A 20,537-nucleotide genomic window follows, 5' to 3' on the forward strand; every position below is an offset into this window, starting at 1 on the left:
TATTTTGAGTTTTTGCAATAATCCTTTGGTTTTCTTAATGCCACGGTTCTTTCCAAAGGTGGAATTTGGGTAAATCGGGTGGCTCTTCCCGATGATGGATGGCACAACAACCTTTTTAAGGGTTTGAGTCTGTTTTTCTTTTTGCTTTTTAGTAGTTAGTTGGTAAGGCTGCCTCAAGCAAAGCTTCACTTGGGCCTAACATATTTGCCTTTGATCGTATGGTAAAAAAAATCATTGTGTATAGGATGGTGAAAGTTGTGACCTTGAGACTCTTGTGTTGGCCGATAATCATCAAGTTGTTTTTTGGGACCATTGTGTGCTCAAATCTTATGTAAGGTTGTTGTGGGACCCCGACTCTGTGTCTTTAGCAATCCCATAGCTTGTGTGGTGAGAATTTGAATTGCAAGCCCAAGTCCTAAGACATTGGTCTAGAACTTGCCCTGAATGTTTGTCTAGGCGAAATCCTAAGTGTAGTTTGACTTGAGATATGATTATAGGCTCTCCTTGATCCGAATGATATCTTGAACAATTTCATAGCCTACCAATGATAAAATCCCTAGTCAACCCTTTTGAGCCTTAGACCTTTTTCCTTCAAGAACCACGATACAAGCCTTTACTCGTTCTAAAGATACACTCTCTTGGCACCCGATCTTTCCTTAGCATATGGCAAAAGTATAAGTCAGGGGGGGGAGACGAGGATTGAAACAAAGTGGTAAAAGGTACGAAATGAAGAAAAGGAAAGGCGATAAAAAAGAAAGAAAATCAAAAAGACAAAAAGAATGTTCAATGTAGAAAAGAATGAAGGGATTCAATAAAAAAGCAAAGAATGGAAGGTGTGGAAAGTTGAGAAAGGAGAAAAGATTTTAAATGAACAAGAAAGAGTGACAGTGTGTCTCTCTAACCCCTTAGAAATAAGTGAAATGACTTAAAAAGTTAAGTGAGTGTGTGCCAAAACGAAGCAAAAGAAGTGCTAAAGGGAATATGGAACCTACTTAGATCAAGCATTTCCTACCCTGAACCAAAAGCCTTCACTATGTCTCCACAAAAGCCCTATATAATCTTGAGTTGAATGAAGCTTACATTAGTGGTGACTCACATAAGGGGCAAGCATATGGTACTTAGAGCCGGACTTGTGATTTTTCCTTGAGAGAGATGAGTGTATTTCCATTAACCTCGTTTTGAGTGCTACTATCCTAAAGGTGAGGTTTTCTTAGGGAGAGTCGAGGATGTGTGAGTTTGGATTTCGCAATGACCAAAGTAATAGAAAGAGTTTCTTTGATGTGTTAAGTCAACTCTTGAGCCTCTTGTGTCGCACTAAATCCATGGTGTTCAAAAGAGTGAATGTTGTTAATCATTCATTTGAATTGAGGGAAATTGTTAGTACCAATTGATGCTAGATGAGGTCACTTTAGGTCAGCACAATTTTCTTGGATTTACTCTTAAAGGGTGGGTCTTATTTTGTTTGCTTGAGGACAAGCAAAAGCTTAAGTTTGGGGGAGTTGATAACTAGGGATTATGATGCATTTTACACTCTTTCTTGCTTAAGTTTTGATTAGAAATGTGTACAAAATAGTTCCAAAGGCTCACATGTTGTACTTGATTGCAGGGTTTGGTCAACAAGGCAACAATCTGTCAAAACCGGCTCAAAAATGAGTGAAACATGCACAAGTACCAAGAACAATGCCAAGCTCAGTATAATAGGACTAGTACGGTCACACACCATTCTGTGCGGTCCGCAAAGAGGAGGTTCAGAGAGTGTTCATTTTAGGCAACCAAGCAACGCGGCCGCAAAGTATTTTGTGTGGACCACATTGACTTCATTGCGGCCGCACTCGACTTTGTGCAGTCTGCAAAGCCCAAGATCATAGAGTTTCCAAGTTGGAGGAATATGTCCAATGTGGACCGCGGTCCATTTTGTGCAAACCGCAATAGAAGCCACCGCGATCGCAGTGCATTTTGTGCGGCTCGCGGTGGCCAACTTCAGAAAGTAGATTATTTCAGCCAAGAGCCTTAGTGCGGTTCGCACTAGCCCCGCAGGGGTATTTTTTTCCAGAATTTTCGGCCTAGTATTAATAGTTTTTTCCCATTTTTAGGTCATCAGTTGTATTTTGACGAAGAGCTGCGCTCGTGAACAGTACTCTATTTCTATTTTGAGTAATTTTAGCTTAGTTTCATCATTGAATCTTCAAGTTTTATCAAGTAATTAAATATTATGGATTTTTCTTCATCTAATTCTTTGTTTTCTTCTATAATCATGAGTAGCTAGACCATTTAGCTAGGGTTGTGGCTCAACCCTAGTGTGGGTAATTGATGGGTCTTGTGTTTTAAGGATTGAATGTCTATGGGTGTTTGATATTTGGACTAATTTATGGTTTAAATGTTGAATTAATGGTTGCAAACACTAGTTTATGCCTAGTTAATTTTGGCTCTTCTTGAGAAAGAGAGCCTAAGTCCATGAAATTGGTCCAACAAGGAATTGGGGCGTATTCAAGATATTGATAGCCTCAATTAAAGGTTTAAACCTAGAGATAGTAATAGCCGACTTGAATCTCTATTGCTTGCACAAATTATCATACCCAATTGGTCTTAAGAAAGTCAATTAGAGCAAAATTACTCAAACTACCGAGAGGTATAGAGTGAGTAGAATTGTGCAATGGTTATATCATACTCCCCAAATGTGAAATCTAGCCTTAGACTCGAGAATCCGTCAATCACCCACCTAGGAGAAAGTCACTTCCCTAGTGTCTTTTACCAATTTAGACAACTTTCAATAGTTTACTCTTAGCTTCACTTAGACTAATTTAGCATTTTAGTAGTATAAAATTAGAAGTAATATCAAAACCAATTATGAATAGAAGTGTAATTAGGAACAATTACGCAACTCCAATTTAGATAGAAACTTAACTCCAATCTCTAGCTCCCTGTTGAAATCGATCCCGACCTTCTCGGGTAAAAGCTGCTTCGACCACTCTTGCTACTTTGTAGTAGTACAGGGTTGGCCTCGATCAGAGCTCAAGTAAAATTATAAAGAGGGAAATTGTACCACGTATTTTATACTTGTTTATTCGATATATTTACTCTGTTTCATATTTATTCACGTCTTTACTGCAGCTGATTCTGAGGTAAAAAATTTTATTTTATTTCACACCGATCCTTTCTGGGTTTTGCTGTTTCTAAGGTAAAGATTTGCTTTTTTCTATTTTTATATGATTTTCTTGGCTTTTCCTCCGGTAGGCTACTTTCGACCACAAAAATCCAAACTTTGGTTTCTGCTTTTTTCTGTCGTAATTTGTAAAGAACTTAGTGAAGATCTAATTTTTACTAAGTTTATAATGGCCTTTTTATTCATTACTGACTATTTTTAAATCAACTTAAAATTTTATTTCATCATTTTTTGGCTCTCCTTTGCTACGGGTGGGGCCTCACCAGTGGTAGCAGTGACAACCCATCTTTTCTTTGTTTGGCTTCATGGTATTTTGTGTGTATTTTAGGTTAGGGCCTGGGGCTATTAGCGGCGAACGGGACATGTGTGTGCAAAGATTAAAGAACAATCTGGGCGAGTGCTAGCAAGGGGCAGCAGGAGTGGGACAAGAACGTGCGAGGTGGCCGCAACATCGTCGTATATACCAGGACAATTCCCAAGTTCTACTCATGAGAGTTGGTGACTCCCGTTTTCCTGTTTCCACTTGTTGTGTTAGTTAAATTGTTGTTATCTTAGTTAGTATTAGTTTATTCACCGTATTAGTGTGCATGTACTTGCATCTTGTCTTTCTCTAGTTTGGTCTGTTGCCTTATGTGTGTTAGTGGTTCCCCTTAGTCTGTCGTAGATATAGTGGCTGTAGTCTGGGATAGTCGAGTGAGGTCATGTCCTTGGGGGGACTAGGGGGCGGGGCGGGAGGTAGGGCAGGGGTTAGGACGTGGGTCGGGAGGCAAGGTAGGTAAAGGGAATAAGGGTGTCTATAGGTTGAGAATTGCGTCATGGAATGTGGGTACATTGACGGGTAAGTCTATTGAGTTGGCAAAGATCCTTCAGAAGAGGAGAGTCAATATAGCGTATGTCTAGGAGACAAGGTGGGTAGGGTCGAGGGCGAAGGACGCGGACGGGTAAAAACTTTGGTACTCAGAAGTCCAGAGAGGTAAGAATGGAGTGGGTATCTTGGTGGATAGGGAATTTAGAGAATCTGTGGTTGAGGTTAGATGAGTGAATGATAGATTGATGATTATTACGTTGGTGGTTGGAGAGTGAACCATGAACGTCATTAGCGTCTATACGCCGCATGCGGGTCTAGATGAGGAGGTTAAACGACGCTTCTGGGAGGGATTAGATGAGATTGTGCGCCAGGTTCCGCCTGCTGAGAAGCTATTTATAGGAGGGGATTTCAATGGTCATATTGGGTCAACCGCAGGTGGTTATAGAGAAGTACACGAAGGCTTCGATTTTGGGGAAAGGAACGGATGAGGTACCTCGCTGTTGGACTTCGCTAAGGCTTTTGGGTTGGTGATTGCGAACTCTAGCTTTCTGAAAAGGGAGGAGCATTTGATTAATTTTCAAAATGTGGTAGAGAAGACTCATATTGACTATTTCCTCCTCATGAGGGAGGATAGAGGGTTGTGCAAGGATTTCAAAGTGATTTTGAGTGAGATACTCACGATGCAGCATAAGCTTTTGGTGATGGACATAGGTATTATGTTAAGAAGGAGGAAACGTTCTACTTGAGAAAGACCGAGAATCAGGTGGGGAGCTTAACTAAGGATAAAGCCGAAGAATTGGAGCGATGATTGTCGGTTATGGGAGCTTGGAGAAGAAGCGGTGACGCGAGTGCTATGTGGTCACCGACAGTAGACTGTATAAGGAATGCTGCGAGAGAGGTATTATGGGTCTCGACGGGCACCTCTAGGAGGCACAAAGGAGACTGGTGGTGGAATGAAGTGGTCCAAGGTAAAATAGAAGCAAAGAAGGGGGCGTACCTGAAGTTAGTGGGGAGCAAAGGTGAGGAGGAGAGGTGAGCGTGCATGGAGAGGTATAAGGTAGCTAGGAAAGAAGCTAAGATAGCGGTGATAGAGGCTAATGTTGTGGCTTATAGTCGTATATACGAGGAACTGGGGGACAAAGGCGGGGAGAAGAAGTTATTCCTGTTAGCCAAGTTAAGAGAGAGGAAGGCTCGAGATTTGGACCAAGTGAGATGCATCAAGGATGAAGATGGTAGAGTATTGATGGAAGATGCCCAAATCAATCGAAGATGGCAGACTTTATTTCATAAACTTCTGAATGGAGAAGGGGATAAGGATATTGTGCTAGGAAAATTGGAGCACTCCAGGAGTCACCATGACTCTGGGTGTTGCATGCGCATCAAGGTTGAGGAGGTCGTGGAAATTATGCGTAAGATGAGTAGGGGCAGAGCGACCGGGCCAGATGAGATTCTGGTGGAATTTTGGAAGTGCGTGGGGAGAGTAGGTTTGAGGTGGTTGACTGGGTTGTTTAATGTTATTTTTAAGCCGAAGAGGATGCCAGATGAGTGGAGGTAGAGTACGGTGGTTCTAATGTATTCTACAAAGGTGATATCTAGAGTTGTAACAATTATAGGGGTATCAAATTACTAAGTCATACCATGAAAGTGTGGGAGAGGGTGGTTAAAGCGAGGGTGCGGATGACAGTGTCTGTATCCGACAACCAATTTAGGTTCATGCTAAGTCGTTCAACTACAGAAGCTATACATCTTGCTAGGAGGTTGGTGGAACTATATAAGGAGAAGAAGAAGGATTTGTACATGGTGTTTATTGACGTTGAGAAAGCGTATGAGAAGGTTCCTAGAGAAGTTATCTGGAGATGCTTGGAGGCAAAAGGTGTGTCGGTTCCATACATTATGGCGATTAAGGACATGTATGATGGATCTAAGACTCGGGTTAGGACAGTAGGAGGCGACTTTGAGTATTTTCCAGTTGTAATGGGGTTACACCAAGGTTCTGCACTTAGTCTGTTCTTATTCGCCCTGGTGATGGACACATTAACAAGACATATTCAAGGAGAGGTGCCATAGTGTATGTTATTCGCCGATGACATAGTTCTTACTGATGAGTCGTGAGCCGGTATTTACGATAGGCTAGAGGTTTGGAGATAGGCTCTTGAGTCTAAGGGTTTCAAGTTGAGCAGAACGAAGATGGAATACCTGGAGTGTAAGTTTAGCGCTGAACCGGGGGAAGTGGGCGTGGATGTAAGGCTTGAATCACAGGTCATCCCTAGTATAGGTAGCTTGAAGTACCTTAGGTCGGTTATCCAAGAGGGAAGGGAGATCAACGAGGATGTCACATACCGTATTGGGGTAGGATGGATGAAGTGGAGGTTAGCATCTGGAGTCATGTGTGACAAGAGATTTCCACTGATACTCAAAGGTAAGTTCTATAAAGCGGTGGTTAGACCGGCCATGATGTATGGGGTTGAGTGTTGGTCTGTTAAGAACTCACATATCCAGCAGATGAGTAGCAAAAATGAGGATGTTGAGGTGGATGTGTGGGCACACTAGGATGGATAAGATTAGGAATGATGCTATTCAGAAGAAGGTGCACGTAGCTCCCATTGATGCCAAGATGCGGGAAGCGAGGCTAAGATGGTTCGGGCATGTTAAGAGGAGAAGCCTAGATGCTCCGGTAAGGAGGTGTGAGCAGCTGGTTGTGGAGTGCACGAGAAGAGGTAAAGGGCGACCTAAGAAATATTGGGGAGAGGTGATCAGGTAGGATATGACGAGGCTTCAAATTTCCGAGGACGTGACACTTGATAGGAAGATGTAGAGGTCGAGTATTAGGGTTATAGGTTAGGAGGCATTTGAGTCATGCATTACTTCGTACATTTGTAAGACTAGTCTAGTAGGGTTTTTTTGTCTAAGATAGTTAGTTAATGGCAATGTTGTGTCTTACTATCTCGTTTTTCAATGCAAGACCTTTTTATTAGCTTTCCCTTTAGCTTTGCATCTTTCTTCTACATTTCATATTGTTCCTATTTTTCTTACGATTTATGAGGATTACTAATATTGCCTCCTTTTGTTTTTTTGTTTTCTTGAGCCAAGGGTTTTCCAAAAACAGCCTCTCTACTCATTCGGGGTAGGGGTAAGGTCTGCATACACACTACCCTCCCCAGACCCCACTAGAGGAATTTTACTGGATTGTTGTTGTTATTTACTGCAGCTGATATTATTGGACCACTAGTAAGTGTCAAAGTCGACCCCTCGTTACTACTTCTTTGAGGTTAGACTGGATACTTATTGGGTACGCGTTATTTTCGTACTCATACTACACTTGCTGTACATTTTATTGTACAGGCACATGTATGTCTAGTGGCCTCGTGGGCACGACGGCATGGTTCATACAGAGATTTAGGTGAGCTGCATCTTATGAGACGATTCGCAGCCAGCAGAGTCTCCTTCAGAGTACTTGTATTTTTTTCTGTCCAATTTTGTATTCCGGACAGTTATTGTATTTTATTTTACTTCCTAGTAAATGCTCATGCACTTGTGACACCGGGTTTTGGGATGATTATTGGATTATTCAGTATTGAAATTTGCTAAAAATATTATTATTTAATCTGTAAAATTCATCTTTTACTAGTTAAATTGAAGGAAATTATGATTTCAAAAATACCAAAATGAGAACTAAATTAACTATTTTGTGTTGGCTTGCCTGACAGTGGTGTCCGGCGCCATCACGGCCTTAAGTGAATTTTGGGTCGTGACGCTGGAAGAGGTGCTGCTTCAAATTATTAATATCATAATGATCATTGCCAATAATAACAATATCATCAACATAGACCACCAGATAAATACAAAGATTTGAAGCAGAATGCTGATAAAACACAAAGTGATCAGCTTCACTACGAGTCATGCCAAACTCCTGGATAACTAAGCTGAATTTACCAAACTAGGCTCGAGGAGGCTATTTTAGACTATAAAGTGACTGGTACAAGCGACATACAAGGCCACAAGACTCCCCCTAAGGAGGCTGCTGCCGGAGATGTTCACTAGGGTTTGGTGATAATTTTATAGACATCTCTTCAATCCAATGATGTCTTTGGGAGTTGATGCTTTAGGATCTAAAACACAGGCTCTGATACCATGTGAGAATGCACCAAAAAATATATTATTCACATATATTAACTATAATACAAGTATCTTATTTATAACAAATAGCAATGCCTACACTACTCCTATTCCATGTAGGACTATGCTTATTTACACAACAGCTAACTAACTAACTAACAATTAGCAATATTTATTTTATGTGACTTGCTGAGTATTTTATTAGTATAATACCATGACTCATCTCACACTAATTTATATTATTTTCTTGGATAACATCTTATATAGTGTTTTCCTACTAGAACCTAAGATATATTAGAGCACAAGTTATATATTTTATGCTATGAAAAGTTTACCCGAAAAAATTCAAAAAATTCGAGAAAACCAAAAACGCGAGAAAAATCGAGATTGAAAAATTTGACTTTTGTTGATTTGGTTTGGTTTATAGATTTAAAATTTCGAACCAATTAGTTTGGTTTGATAATTGAAAAATCCGAACCAATCGGCTTATGTATACCCCTAGTTAAATGTGAAGTGCTCCCTTTTTTATAACTTTAAATAATGGGTTGTATGATCTCTTTCATATCCAGTGTTACTCAAATGCGTCAATTTTTTTGTTTTTCCATATGTCAAGATCTATGAAATTCTTATATCTTTTTCGAATTTGAAGTGGTATTTTAATAATTTAAAAGTAAATAGAATATATCATTATTTAGATATCATATTGAGTTTTATTTTAATAATTAAATTTGGTTAATCTTGAAAATGTACATCAATGAAAAATTATTGTCAGATTATTCAAAAAAAAATAACTATTACGTATTACTAAGAAAATTGTCCCACAAGAATATTTTAATAGATCATATATTTGTTAATTTTTAAATTTACTAAACATATATTTACTTATAAAATATTTAACAAAGTAAGATTAAAATAATATTCATGCAAAAAGAATTTGAAAAACCCAATAAAACTGAATCAATACAGTCCATGTACACCCCTAGGAGCAAATATGTGAATTATGCGAATTTTTGGCTTCATTTTGGATATTGTTTGTGAATCCAGCTTGTTCGTACCTAGTACTGATGAAGGACTTGTTCTTGAAATAATACAGCTTTGTTTCTGTGCATCAACGAACCTCCACCTTCCATGTTAGACAATATCAATTGATGGAACTTTAATTAGAAAGGAGAAGAGAAGGGAAAATAAGGGTAAAAATTTAGTTATGTTTCTTGGGGTGTTAGAGCTGTGAGAAGAACAAGATGCAACGGTGGTTTATGAATCTGTTTAGAACAGAAGGCTGTAAGGTTTTATATGTATAGGGGAAAGAGTTTACTACAATTTGAATAAAAGAAAATAATTCTATAAAGATCTTTTATATTTATTTACCAATTTTTTGTGAAAACAGCCACATATTTAAAAGAACATTTGTAATGGAATATCATTTTCCTGAGATTCATATTATGGTCCATTACAATTTTTTTTTTGTATTATAAGATTTTTTTGTATGGGTGAAAAAGTAATGTCACATGTTGACCTGACATGAATGAAGCCTTCGGAGATTGACATGTGTCGTCAAAATGGTGCGATGTCTTGATTTCAAAGGGTCGACATCACGAGAAGATAACAGGTCGTCGACAAGGTCGAAGTGACTCGATAAAAGACGAGGATGAGGACGAGCATTCCTCTTCAAAGAGCAGAAATGGCTAGTCTAGGATTTTATTCCCTAGAAAATATTTCAGTGAATATTCCTCCTAGTTGTACTATCTAGGATTTTGTAGCTCATGTACCCTTAAAAGAGAAATATACATAGTTGTAGGGGGGATTAAACACTTTTTGGTAAAGAACAATTTATTGACATTCTCTGAATATTATCACATACGTACAAAGTTTACCTTTTTAATCATTGTCTATCTTTTCTTTCCCGATCCAAGAAGGACGAAATATTCAAAAGATTATCATTATATGTCATTGTTAGAGGAATTATTGGGGAATCTCACCTTTATCGGGTGACCTCTATTCATTTGTTTACTTAAATGTCATTTATTGTTATTTATTGCTCTTTTTAATATTCTTGAGTCATTCGTTACTCCATTATTACTCTTATTTATTGTAATCCAGTAGCATATACACTTGATTTATCATTTGGGTATTAATATTGACTTACATTAACTCTTCTGTCGCTATAAATCTAATTGTATAAACCTATATAAAAAATTTGGGTCATATAGTTTGTCGTTGTCTATGGGGATTTTTCAGTCAAATTTTTAGTTTCCATCAGCTCTATAACTCACGTGACTTGTTGATCTAACAAACCACAAAGGTTATCCTTTTTCTTTGTGTGTATACAAAAATTCCATGGCATGTAACCAAGGAAGCCGGATAAAAGCGGCAGACAACGCCCTGCTCAACCTCATGAGTGTCATCGACAAAGAGTATGACACCCAAGATGAGGAGGCGACTACCACGTCCTCCCCCAGACCAGGGAGGTCGCCTATGCCGTTTTCCAACACAACCAAATCAAATGGGAAGGGGGCCTCTACGTCCACGGGAGAAGGGGTACTACCCGTAGTAAAAGAACTCCCTAAAGCATGGTTGACTGACACTCTAGTCAACGTGATTAGTAAGCAAGCCTCATGCACGACCATAGAAACCACAAGGATCCATGCAGCACAACGCAGGAATGAACACGATGACCAACCGAACCCTCCAAACTTCAGGTAACACTCATACAAATGTTGATAGTGTAGGTGATAACATCCAAGCCGCCATGTTGAAAATAATGGAAGAAATGGAAAACAAGAACAAAGCACTCAAGGAACAAATGAAGGAGCACCAGGAACGGGTAGACAAAATACCAGGTGCCCCAAATTATTGCCGAAAAGAGACGGCGGTAGGTTTGTGGAACAACCATACAAGGAAGAAGCAGCCCCTAATGCCATACCAAAAACTTTCAAGATGCCCCCATATCTCAGAATCTACGATGGAACGCCCGATCCCAAAGATCATGTAACTCACTACATCACCGCCGTAAAAGGCAATGACCTCACTAAAGAGTAGGTGTCTCCACCTTGCTGAAAACATTTGGTAAAACTCTCACTGGAGGGGAGTTGATGTGGTATTCACAGCTACCAGGCTATTCAATAGAAATATTCGAAGATATGGCCGATAAGTTCGTAACGGCACATGCCAGGGCCAAGAAAGCTGAAACAAGGGTGAACGATATCTTTGACATCAAGCAATCCCCAGGAGAGGGACTGAGGGACTTCCTCGCCTGATTCAACATGGTGAGGATGACTTTAACAAACGTCTCCGAGGGGATGGCCGTGACAGCTTTCAGAACAGATTGAGCAAACAGGGCTCGTGGGCGACCAGAAAGCTACTAAGTCAGTTAATGAAGTACCCACCATCCACTTGGGACAAACTCCATAATGCCTACTGTGTCGAGGTCAGGGAAGACGATAATGACCTCAATGATCCAAATCGATGACTCATCTCTGTACAATCTGAGCTCAGAAAAAAATACAGGTACAACACAAGGAGAGTCCATCTAGTATCGCGTCTAGGCAAGGAACGACGTCAATCCTATGTCAGGACACACGTCTCTTCCTTCTGCTACAAAGACGGCCCCCTCTAGACTGTGATCAGGCAATCACATGAACCCCCTTACTATCTGCTCACAACTTTTTTGTGTCACCTACAAAGGTGTTATACACCCTTGAGAAGCTTAGAACAAAGGTAAAGTGGCCTCTAAAGATGAGGTCCGACCCGAGCACCAGGAAGTCTGACGCCCTTTGCGAGTTCCACCAAGAATGTGGACATAAAATAGAAGATCGCCATGCTCCGAGACTAGAAATAGCAAACTTGCAGCAACAAGGACATCTCAAAGAATTACTCAGTGACAAAGGCGTGAACACTTTAGCAAGGGGTCAAGAACGCCTAGGCCCACCAAAGCGTCTTTACCAGCTCGCACTATCAATATGATTATTGGTGGCAGTGACGACACCTCTATCAATGGTATCAAATTCACCGGAATTCACAAACTCAAAAGATTGATCACCCATGAACGGTATGACGAAATCGAAGAAAGTATCATCTTTAATGAGTCAGATGCCGATAGTTTGACTTTCCATCACAATGATGCACTAGTCATTACTTTACGAATTTCAGATACTGATGTTAGAAGAATTATGGTAGATGACGGAAACAGGGCATACATCATCCATCCTCGAGTCCTTACAGAGATGAGACTCAAGGATAAGTTAGTGACGCAGTGCATTACACTAACTAGTTTTACAAATGTAGTTGAACGGACTTCAGGAGAGATCACACTCCCTGTCCTCGCTGGTAGGGTGACTCTGGAAATAACATTTCATATCATGGACCAGGACACCGCATATAACTCCATTTTGGGACAAACAATGGATACACTGCATGAGAGACATCCCATCCAGCTTGTACCAAGTGATCAAATTCCCAACACCCTAGGGATATTCAGTATACGAGGGGAACAATGCACATCCTAGGAATGTTATCGAATTGCCATAGACGGTACGACAACTCAAGAAAAGAAAGAAAAGGAAAAAGAAGCATAGCAATCAGAAGGTTCGAGGTCACCACAAGCCGAAGCCAAAGAATTCATTATGGACCTAGAAATGGTCGAAGCCGCAGAATCGACCATATAAGACCTCGATCACGTCCAGCTAGATCACAATGACCCAAGCAAAAAATCATGCATTAGCTACAAACTCCAAGACTTAGGTAGATTCAATAAACTCTTAATAACTAACGCCGATTTATTTTCTTTTAGCCATGCAGATATTCCCGGCATCCCCAAGGAGATAGACATGCACAGGCTAAACATTGACTTCTACTACCCTCCAGTAAGGCAGGTCCGACGAAAGTTCAACCCTGCAATCAATCAGGCCGTCTATGAAGAAGTAGAAAAGTTATTGGCCAACGATTCTATCAGGGAGTCGAAATATCCTAGGTGGATCGCTAATGTGGTAATAATAAAAAGAAAAATGGGAAATGGATGATGTGTGTGGACTTCACCGACCTGAACAAAGCATGCCCAAAGGATTCATTCTCATTATCACACATCGACCAACTCATCGATGCAACAACAAACCATGAGCTATTACATTTTTTTACGCCTACTCAAGCTACAACCAAATACTCATAGAGGAAGATGACCAAGAAAAGACTGCGTTCATCACTCACAAGGTAACGTATTGTTACAAGGTCATCCCATTTGGGTTGAAGAACACGGTAAAAAGAAGAATGGAAATGGAGGATGTGTGTGGACTTCACCGACCTGAACAAAGCATGCCCAAAGGATTCATTCTCGTTATCACTTATCGACCAACTCATCGATGCAACAACAAACCATGAGCTATTACATTTTTTTACGCCTACTCAAGCTACAAACAAATACTCATAGAGGAAGATGACCAAGAAAAGACTGCATTCATCACTCACAAGGGAATGTATTGTTACAAGGTCATCCTATTTGGGTTGAAGAACACGGTAAAAATAAAAATGGGAAATGGATGATGTGTGTGGACTTCACCAACCTGAACAAAGCATGCCCAAAGGATTCATTCTCATTATCACACATCGACCAACTCATCGACGCAACAACAAACCATGAGCTATTACATTTTCTGTACGCCTACTCAAGCTACAACCAAATACTCATAAAGGAAGATGACCAAGAAAAGACTATGTTCATCACTCACAAGGGTACGTATTGTTACAATGTCATCCTATTTGGGATAAAGAACACGGAGGATTACTTATCAATGGTTGGTCACGAAAATGTTCAAAAATCAGCTTGGAAATGAGGAATCGAGGTCAACCCAGATTAGATTAAGGCCATCGACGGGATACTAGAACATCTAACCACAAAGAACCAAATTCAAAGACTCACAGGTCGAATTGTCACCCTGTCTAGATTTATCTTACGGTCATCTGATAGGTGTCGCATGTTTTTTTATGTACTCAAAAAGGATAATAGCCTCGAGTGGATGCCTAAATGCATACAAGCGTTGAGGGAACTTAGGGAATACCTGTCGTCACCACCTTTTCTCTCCAAGTCCGAGCCCAGGGAGTGTCTCCCCATTTATCTCGCTATTTCGGAAGTAGTGGTAAGTGCAGTCTTAGTTTGAGAAGACAAAGGTATGTAATCTCCAATTTATTATATCAGTAAAACACGTATCGACATTGAGTTGAGGTATCCTCATCCTTAAAAACTACCTCTGGCCCTCATCATAGCTTCACGAAAGCTTAGGCCATACTTCCAGTGCACTCCAATCTCGGTCGTCACCACTTTTCCTTTAAGAAGCATATTGCACAAACCCAAGCTGTCGTGGAGGCTAGCAAAAAGGGCGATCGAATTAAGTGAACACAACATCACCTATCAGCCTCGCACAATAATAAAATCATAAGTGCTCGCCGACTTTATCACAGACATTAGTGCCAAAGTGATGCCTGAGGCCGAGAAAGAAGCCACTCAATCTTCTCACCAAACACAGGACCTCTGGGTCTTACACATCGACGGCGTGTCCAATGCCTGTAGGTCCGGACCGGGACTGTGCTCGAGGTTCCCATCGGTGAAGTAGTTCGCCAATCAATAAGATGCCCATATATGACTAACAACAAATTCGAGTATGAGGTCGTAATTGCAGAATTAAGACTAGCACTCGAATATAGGGTGAGATGATTAAAGCTGCCTTGCAACCTCAACTCGTCATCAACCAAGTCACTAGGACTTTCCAAATCAAAGAGCAGAGACTACAGAAGTACCAGACCGACATATGCAAGTTGCTACCTTGGTTCGACGACTGCCAGCTCGACCAGATTTCTCGAACTCAGAAATACACCCTAATAATCCACCATACAGGAGAACACCTCCACTCCGTCACCTCTCCGTCGCCATTTATTAAATGGGGAATAGATATCATGGGACCAGTTTTGCCAGGACGAAGTAATGTAATATTTCTTTTAGTTTTCATTGACTATTTCTCTAAGTGGGTGGAATCAGGAGCATTCGCCTAAATTCACAAGCAAGAGGTAATCGCCTTAATATGGAAAAACATCACGGGAAGAAATACCATAGAGTTTCTCGAAAAATGACACATCAAAAGGATACTTTCAACTCCTTACCACCCCGCCAGCAATGGGCAGGAAGAGTCCTCAAACAAATATATCTTAAACATTATGAAGAATAAACTCGAGGCCAAGGCACTGTGGCCATAAATACTCCCAAAAGTGTTATGGGCTCACATAACAACCCCCAAAAATGAACATAGGGAAAACACTGTATTCTTTAGTCTACGAAACTAAAGCGGTCATACCAGTCGAAGTCGGAGAACCCAACCTAAGGTACTCCTATGAAAGCGGCACACGCAATGATGAGAATAGAAGACAAGACCTCGATGAGGTCGAAGAGCGACGAGATATGGCATACATAAGCATGGTCGCACAAAAATAGCAAGCAGAACGCTACTACAACAGAAAGGCAAAGGTACAAGTACTCAAGATTGGGAACTACGTGCTCAAAGCCAAGACCCAAGCAGGCAGAGATCTATGAGAGGGAAAATTAGGAACCAACTGGTATGGACCATACAAAATCATAGGCAAAGCGGAAAAGGGTTCATTCCAAGTGGAAACTATGGAAGGGAAGCTCTTACCAAACAATTGAAAACTCAGCTACACTAAACACTTCAACTTCTGAAAAATAAGAAATGTCCCATAAGTCGTACTCTTTTTTTCCTCACTTAAGTGTTGTCCCAATAGGGTTTTCTCCAATAGGGTTTTCTTAAGGAGATTTTTAATGAGATGACAAATGGGACACTTTGAGTTGGAGTACGTGAGAGCAGACACATTTTTTATTGCCCGACTCCTCATGAATCTCCAAGTCAAACAATAAGAGGATTAGATATACTGGGACTGGGATGGGGGACACTAACCAGCACCTAAAACTTGTAATTTTCTCCAAATGTTTCCTTAGGGCGAAATGATGTAATCAAAGTAATAGTATTGAAGTAAATAAGATACACGTTCATTGAAAATGCTCTCCTAAAAAGGTGTTCGACCAGTTCGAACAACACCTATCAGCCCACGGCCATAGAAAAGGTACGTTCGATCAACTCGAACAACTCCTATTAGCCCATGGACATAACTCTATGAAAAGGTGCGTTCCATCAACTCGAACAAATCATATCTGCCCTCGACCATAACTTAATAAAAGTATATTCGGCCAGCTCGAACAATTCCAATTGGCCCACGGCCACAACTCAACGAAATGGTACATTCGATTAACTCTAACAACCCCCATCGGCCTCCAACCTCGATCTAACTAAAAGGTGTGTTCGACTAGTTCAAACAACTCCTATCAGCCCATGTCCATGACTTAACTCAACGAAGTGTTCGTCCAGCTCAAATAGCATGTATTGGCCCTTGGTCATGACTTAATGAAAGGTAAGTTCAACCAGCTCGAACAACTTATATCGACCCTCGACCTCAACCTAACTCAATGATATATTCGACCAGCTCGAACAACACCTATCGGCCCTCAACCACGACTTAATAAAAGGTAAATTCGACTCCTCAAACAACTCCTATCGGCCCTCGGCCTCAACCTAACTCAACGGTATATTCGACCCATTCGAGCAACACTTATCGGCTCTGGTCTAAACCCAATAGAAAATAACAATGGAAAAAGCATAGAAGCAAAACACAAGTACAAATACAAGAATGCACAAAAACAAAAAGGTACATACAAAACAAAAACAAACTTTTGTATTCATAGAAAAGGTCTTACAAAGACGTTCAAAGGCTCCAACAAAAGGTACACTACAAATGGAGCAAAAACGAAAAGTTAAAAATTCAATGTCCATTGCCAACTTGATCTCCACCATTCTTTATTTCCTAGCCTCGACCATTAGCGGAGTCATACCAAGCACTATCCTCGAGCTGTCCACACTTCCCTCATCGCCTTCCGTGGAATCGGGCTGAGGTGTGGCGGGATCATTGCCACAGGCGAGCCGGGCCTCACGTGCTTTAACTCGAAATTCTTCGATGGTCGTCTAAAAACAAAGCCAGTCTGGTTCAACTCACGAATCACATTTACTTGGGCTTTGGCGAGGATCCATTCCTCATACTTATCCACGTGGGATGTAGAGGGTTGTTCGAGCAATTAGGCATTCTCGACCTCAACAGCAGAAACTCGCTCAAGCAGCTCAGAGTTCTCCTTATCCAACTCTCCAATTCTCTCCTCGAGCCTAGCCTCTTTAGCTTCGGCCGTTGATAGAATATTATCCCGCTCAGAACGAAGAGTCCTATTCGCCAACTCTAGAATAGCAACCCTCCTTCGAGTTTACATTCGGGAGGACTCCGCCTCCTCGAGCTTCTGCTGCTTCTTACCGACTCCCCCCTAAGAGCGTCTATCTCAAACTGGCACCCGTCCAATTGACTTTGCAATTTGACCACCTAGCTCTGGAAGTCGCTACATTAGACCTACACGCCCTTACTCAATTCAAGCTCCTCTTCTTTCCTTTTCAACGCTCCCTCAAGAAAGCTGAATTTCTCTATAGATGCCATCAACTCCTCATCTTTCTTCTTTAGCTCCTCCCTCAAGGCAGGCATGTTTCCCTCCTCGCGAAGTCGTCTCTGAGCATCCCGTTACTTCCCTTGAAACCCCTCGTACTTAGCCTTTAACTTCTGGTAGATTTCTTTCCGCTTCTCTCCTTCTGTACATTTTCAATCTCCAAAATGATAGTCTGCAAACCAAAGAAAAGTAAGAATTAAGAATTAGAGGCAAGTCAAAGCAAAGAAAAAAGAACGAAAAGCGACGACACTCACCCTGAGAGCGAGGATGGCAATGCTCTTCGATAGAGTGTTATCTCTCAACTCCCGAAGAGTCACATGCTCAGCTTTGGAGTAGAGAGGATCGAGGGCATTAATCACATCCTCGATGTCTTTTAACAAATCATGATTCACTGGAATCGTGATATTTCTTTATCCCTCATTTATCGTCTGCTATCGATCATCTTAAGGTCTTTGTGGTCGAGGTTAGAAGATGAGGCCTCCTCGCGCTCAGGAAGCATAGAGTTGTCACCAGATGCACCTTCCGTGATCGCCTCCTCTCGGGGATGCAAAGTCACAGTTGCATTGATCTCTTCTAAATTGGGCACTTCAGAGGCCGTCCCAGCATCATCCTCAATGAATACAGTCGCTGCCTCTCGTACTGTGATTTCGGCCTCCGATAAGTCAAAAGTCGTGGGTACGCCTTCTCCTATGTCTACAAATTCCTCTTACGAGGCCTCAAATCAGCATCATGTAGAGAAACCTCCTCTTTCTCGGCGTGGAAAGAAATCGAGGAGGGAGCGGGCACAGTAGTTAAGACGGGGGCAAAGACAGACGGTGTAGCAACCCTTCTCCTCTTAAAAGAAGGCACAGGTGCCCTGTTCCTTCTCGTGCCCCCTGACAGAACCTAGAAGAAGCATAAAAAGATGGGCATGATAGTACAGGAGAATACAAGTGCAATGCCAACCAGAAGAGTAAAGTATATGTCGAGGGAAGGGCCGATTTGAACTTCTGCCAGAAGCTTGGCCAGCAACGGATCCCTACGGTAAAAGGGAGGACTTGTCTGACCCAGTCAGCAAGATGCACCCATTAACTGAAGAGGTCAATCAGTAGATGCAAAACAAGAAGGATTATTCCACAAACTCGTAATATATGACTGAACGAAGAGATAAAGACAAGAATATGAATACTTACGAGTATGATTCCAAGCCTCGGGAAAGCTTGTGGCATCGGCCACGACAGCTCAAGTCTTGACAAAGAAGAAGTCAAGCCAAAATTGGCGACTGCCTTTGTCATCCATTTTCACCACCAAGCATTTTCCCCCATAATGTTGCAGATTCAGCATCGTGCCTCGGTAAAAATTAGGTGCAAATAGATGCACCAAATCCCGCACTGTGATCTCGATGTCAACCATCTTCGCAAATTTTGACAGCATCTTAATCACCTTGTATATGTAGGGGATGAGCTGAGCGGGGTAGACCCCATAAAAATGAAAATACTCCTCCACCAGCGGAAGGAGAGGGAACTAATAGCTGATGGTGAACGGGTAGGCATAGAGAGCATAGTATCCTGGACGGTGGGCGTGCACTTTATCTTTATCAACAAATATTATCTCCATATGGTCGGGAAGGCCATATTTAACCTTAAACTCCACCAAGCGCTTGGCCGTCATGGAAGGCAGAAAAATCTTAGTCATCACCTTCGGCGGCCGTTGAAAATCCGATTTAGCATCAGGATTGCGAGGGATGATTTCCTCCACTTAAGGGAGAATATCCTCTTCAATAGCGGCGATGGCATCTCCCCCGTTAACGGGAAACACAATAGCTAGCGGAGTGGATTGAATTTCCTCATTAACATTATAAGTATGGTTCGACATGGCTATGGAACTTGAAGAAAGTTAAAAGAAGAAAGCTGAGAAGTATGAAGAAACGTTATAAGTTGGAAAGCAAGAGAAGAAAATTCGAGAATGATGACCCAGAAAAACCAAAGAAAGCGGAGGTTGTTCTAAAGAAGGTAAAGCTTGAATGACGGTGAAACACTCCCTATTTATAGATGAGAGGCACCAAATCCGCAACACCTCATAATGATTGCAACTAGAATCGAAATAGAAGAACCAATCAAAGGTTGCGCGTGTATCGATGCAGTGCATCGGGAACATGCATCATTTTGACGAATAACGTCATGGCGTCACATCTTTTTCCTGACAAGATAGTTCCATTAAATCACTCAAGAAGATTAAGATTTTAAAATATGTGATCCTCAAAGTGCCACATCACCCGCTTTTCACAACGACCATGACGACTATTATCCGCCCATTGAACTCTCCCACGAGGACGACCCCAACAAGTGGAGAGACTACCTGTATAGGTGGAAAATATAATGTTACATGTTAACTATGTCAACATGAATGAAGCCTTTAGAGCCTGCCACGTGTCGTCAATAAGGTACGATGACTTGACTTCAAAGGGTCGACTTCACGAGAAGATAACAGGTCATCGACAAGGTCAAAGTGACTCGATAGAAGACGAGGACGAGGACTCGGACTCCTCTTCGGAGAGCAGTAACGACTAGTTCTAGGATTATTGTTCCCTAGAGAATATTCTAGAGAATATTTCTCCCAATTGTACTACCTAGGATTCTGTGGTTCATGTACCCTTATAAATAGAAAAATATGTAGTTATAGATATTATGGAGTTATAAGAGATCATTTCCCAAAGAGGAAGCCAACAAACCATTGAACATAATGGTCTCCCACTTATCATGTATTACGTATGTCAAGAGAGTCCTCACTAATTAATTGCAAAAGTGGCTTTGCCTTTTATCAGAATCGAATGATACTAATATCATATTAATTTGAATATATCTTCTCTGGATGAATAG

The 20,537-nt window shown here is 41.2% G+C and overlaps 1 protein-coding gene across 1 annotated transcript; it reads left to right on the plus strand.

Annotated features, from left to right (window-relative positions):
• The first annotated feature begins 12,046 nt into the window (after nt 1-12,046).
• On the plus strand, nt 12,047-12,592 carry LOC107765610 (uncharacterized). The gene has a single exon (XM_016584276.2). It carries the CDS (start codon nt 12,047-12,049, stop codon nt 12,590-12,592), a length of 546 nt encoding a protein of 181 aa, XP_016439762.1.
• The last annotated feature ends 7,945 nt before the right edge of the window (nt 12,593-20,537 follow it).

The sequence above is a fragment of the Nicotiana tabacum genome, chromosome 5, assembly GCF_000715075.1.
Source record: "Nicotiana tabacum cultivar K326 chromosome 5, ASM71507v2, whole genome shotgun sequence".
NCBI classification, from domain to species: Eukaryota; Viridiplantae; Streptophyta; class Magnoliopsida; order Solanales; family Solanaceae; genus Nicotiana; species Nicotiana tabacum.

Excerpts from the sequence above, each read along its gene's own strand:
- LOC107765610 (XM_016584276.2), top strand. The coding sequence starts at position 12,047 with ATGATTATTGGTGGCAGTGACGACACCTCTATCAATGGTATCAAATTC.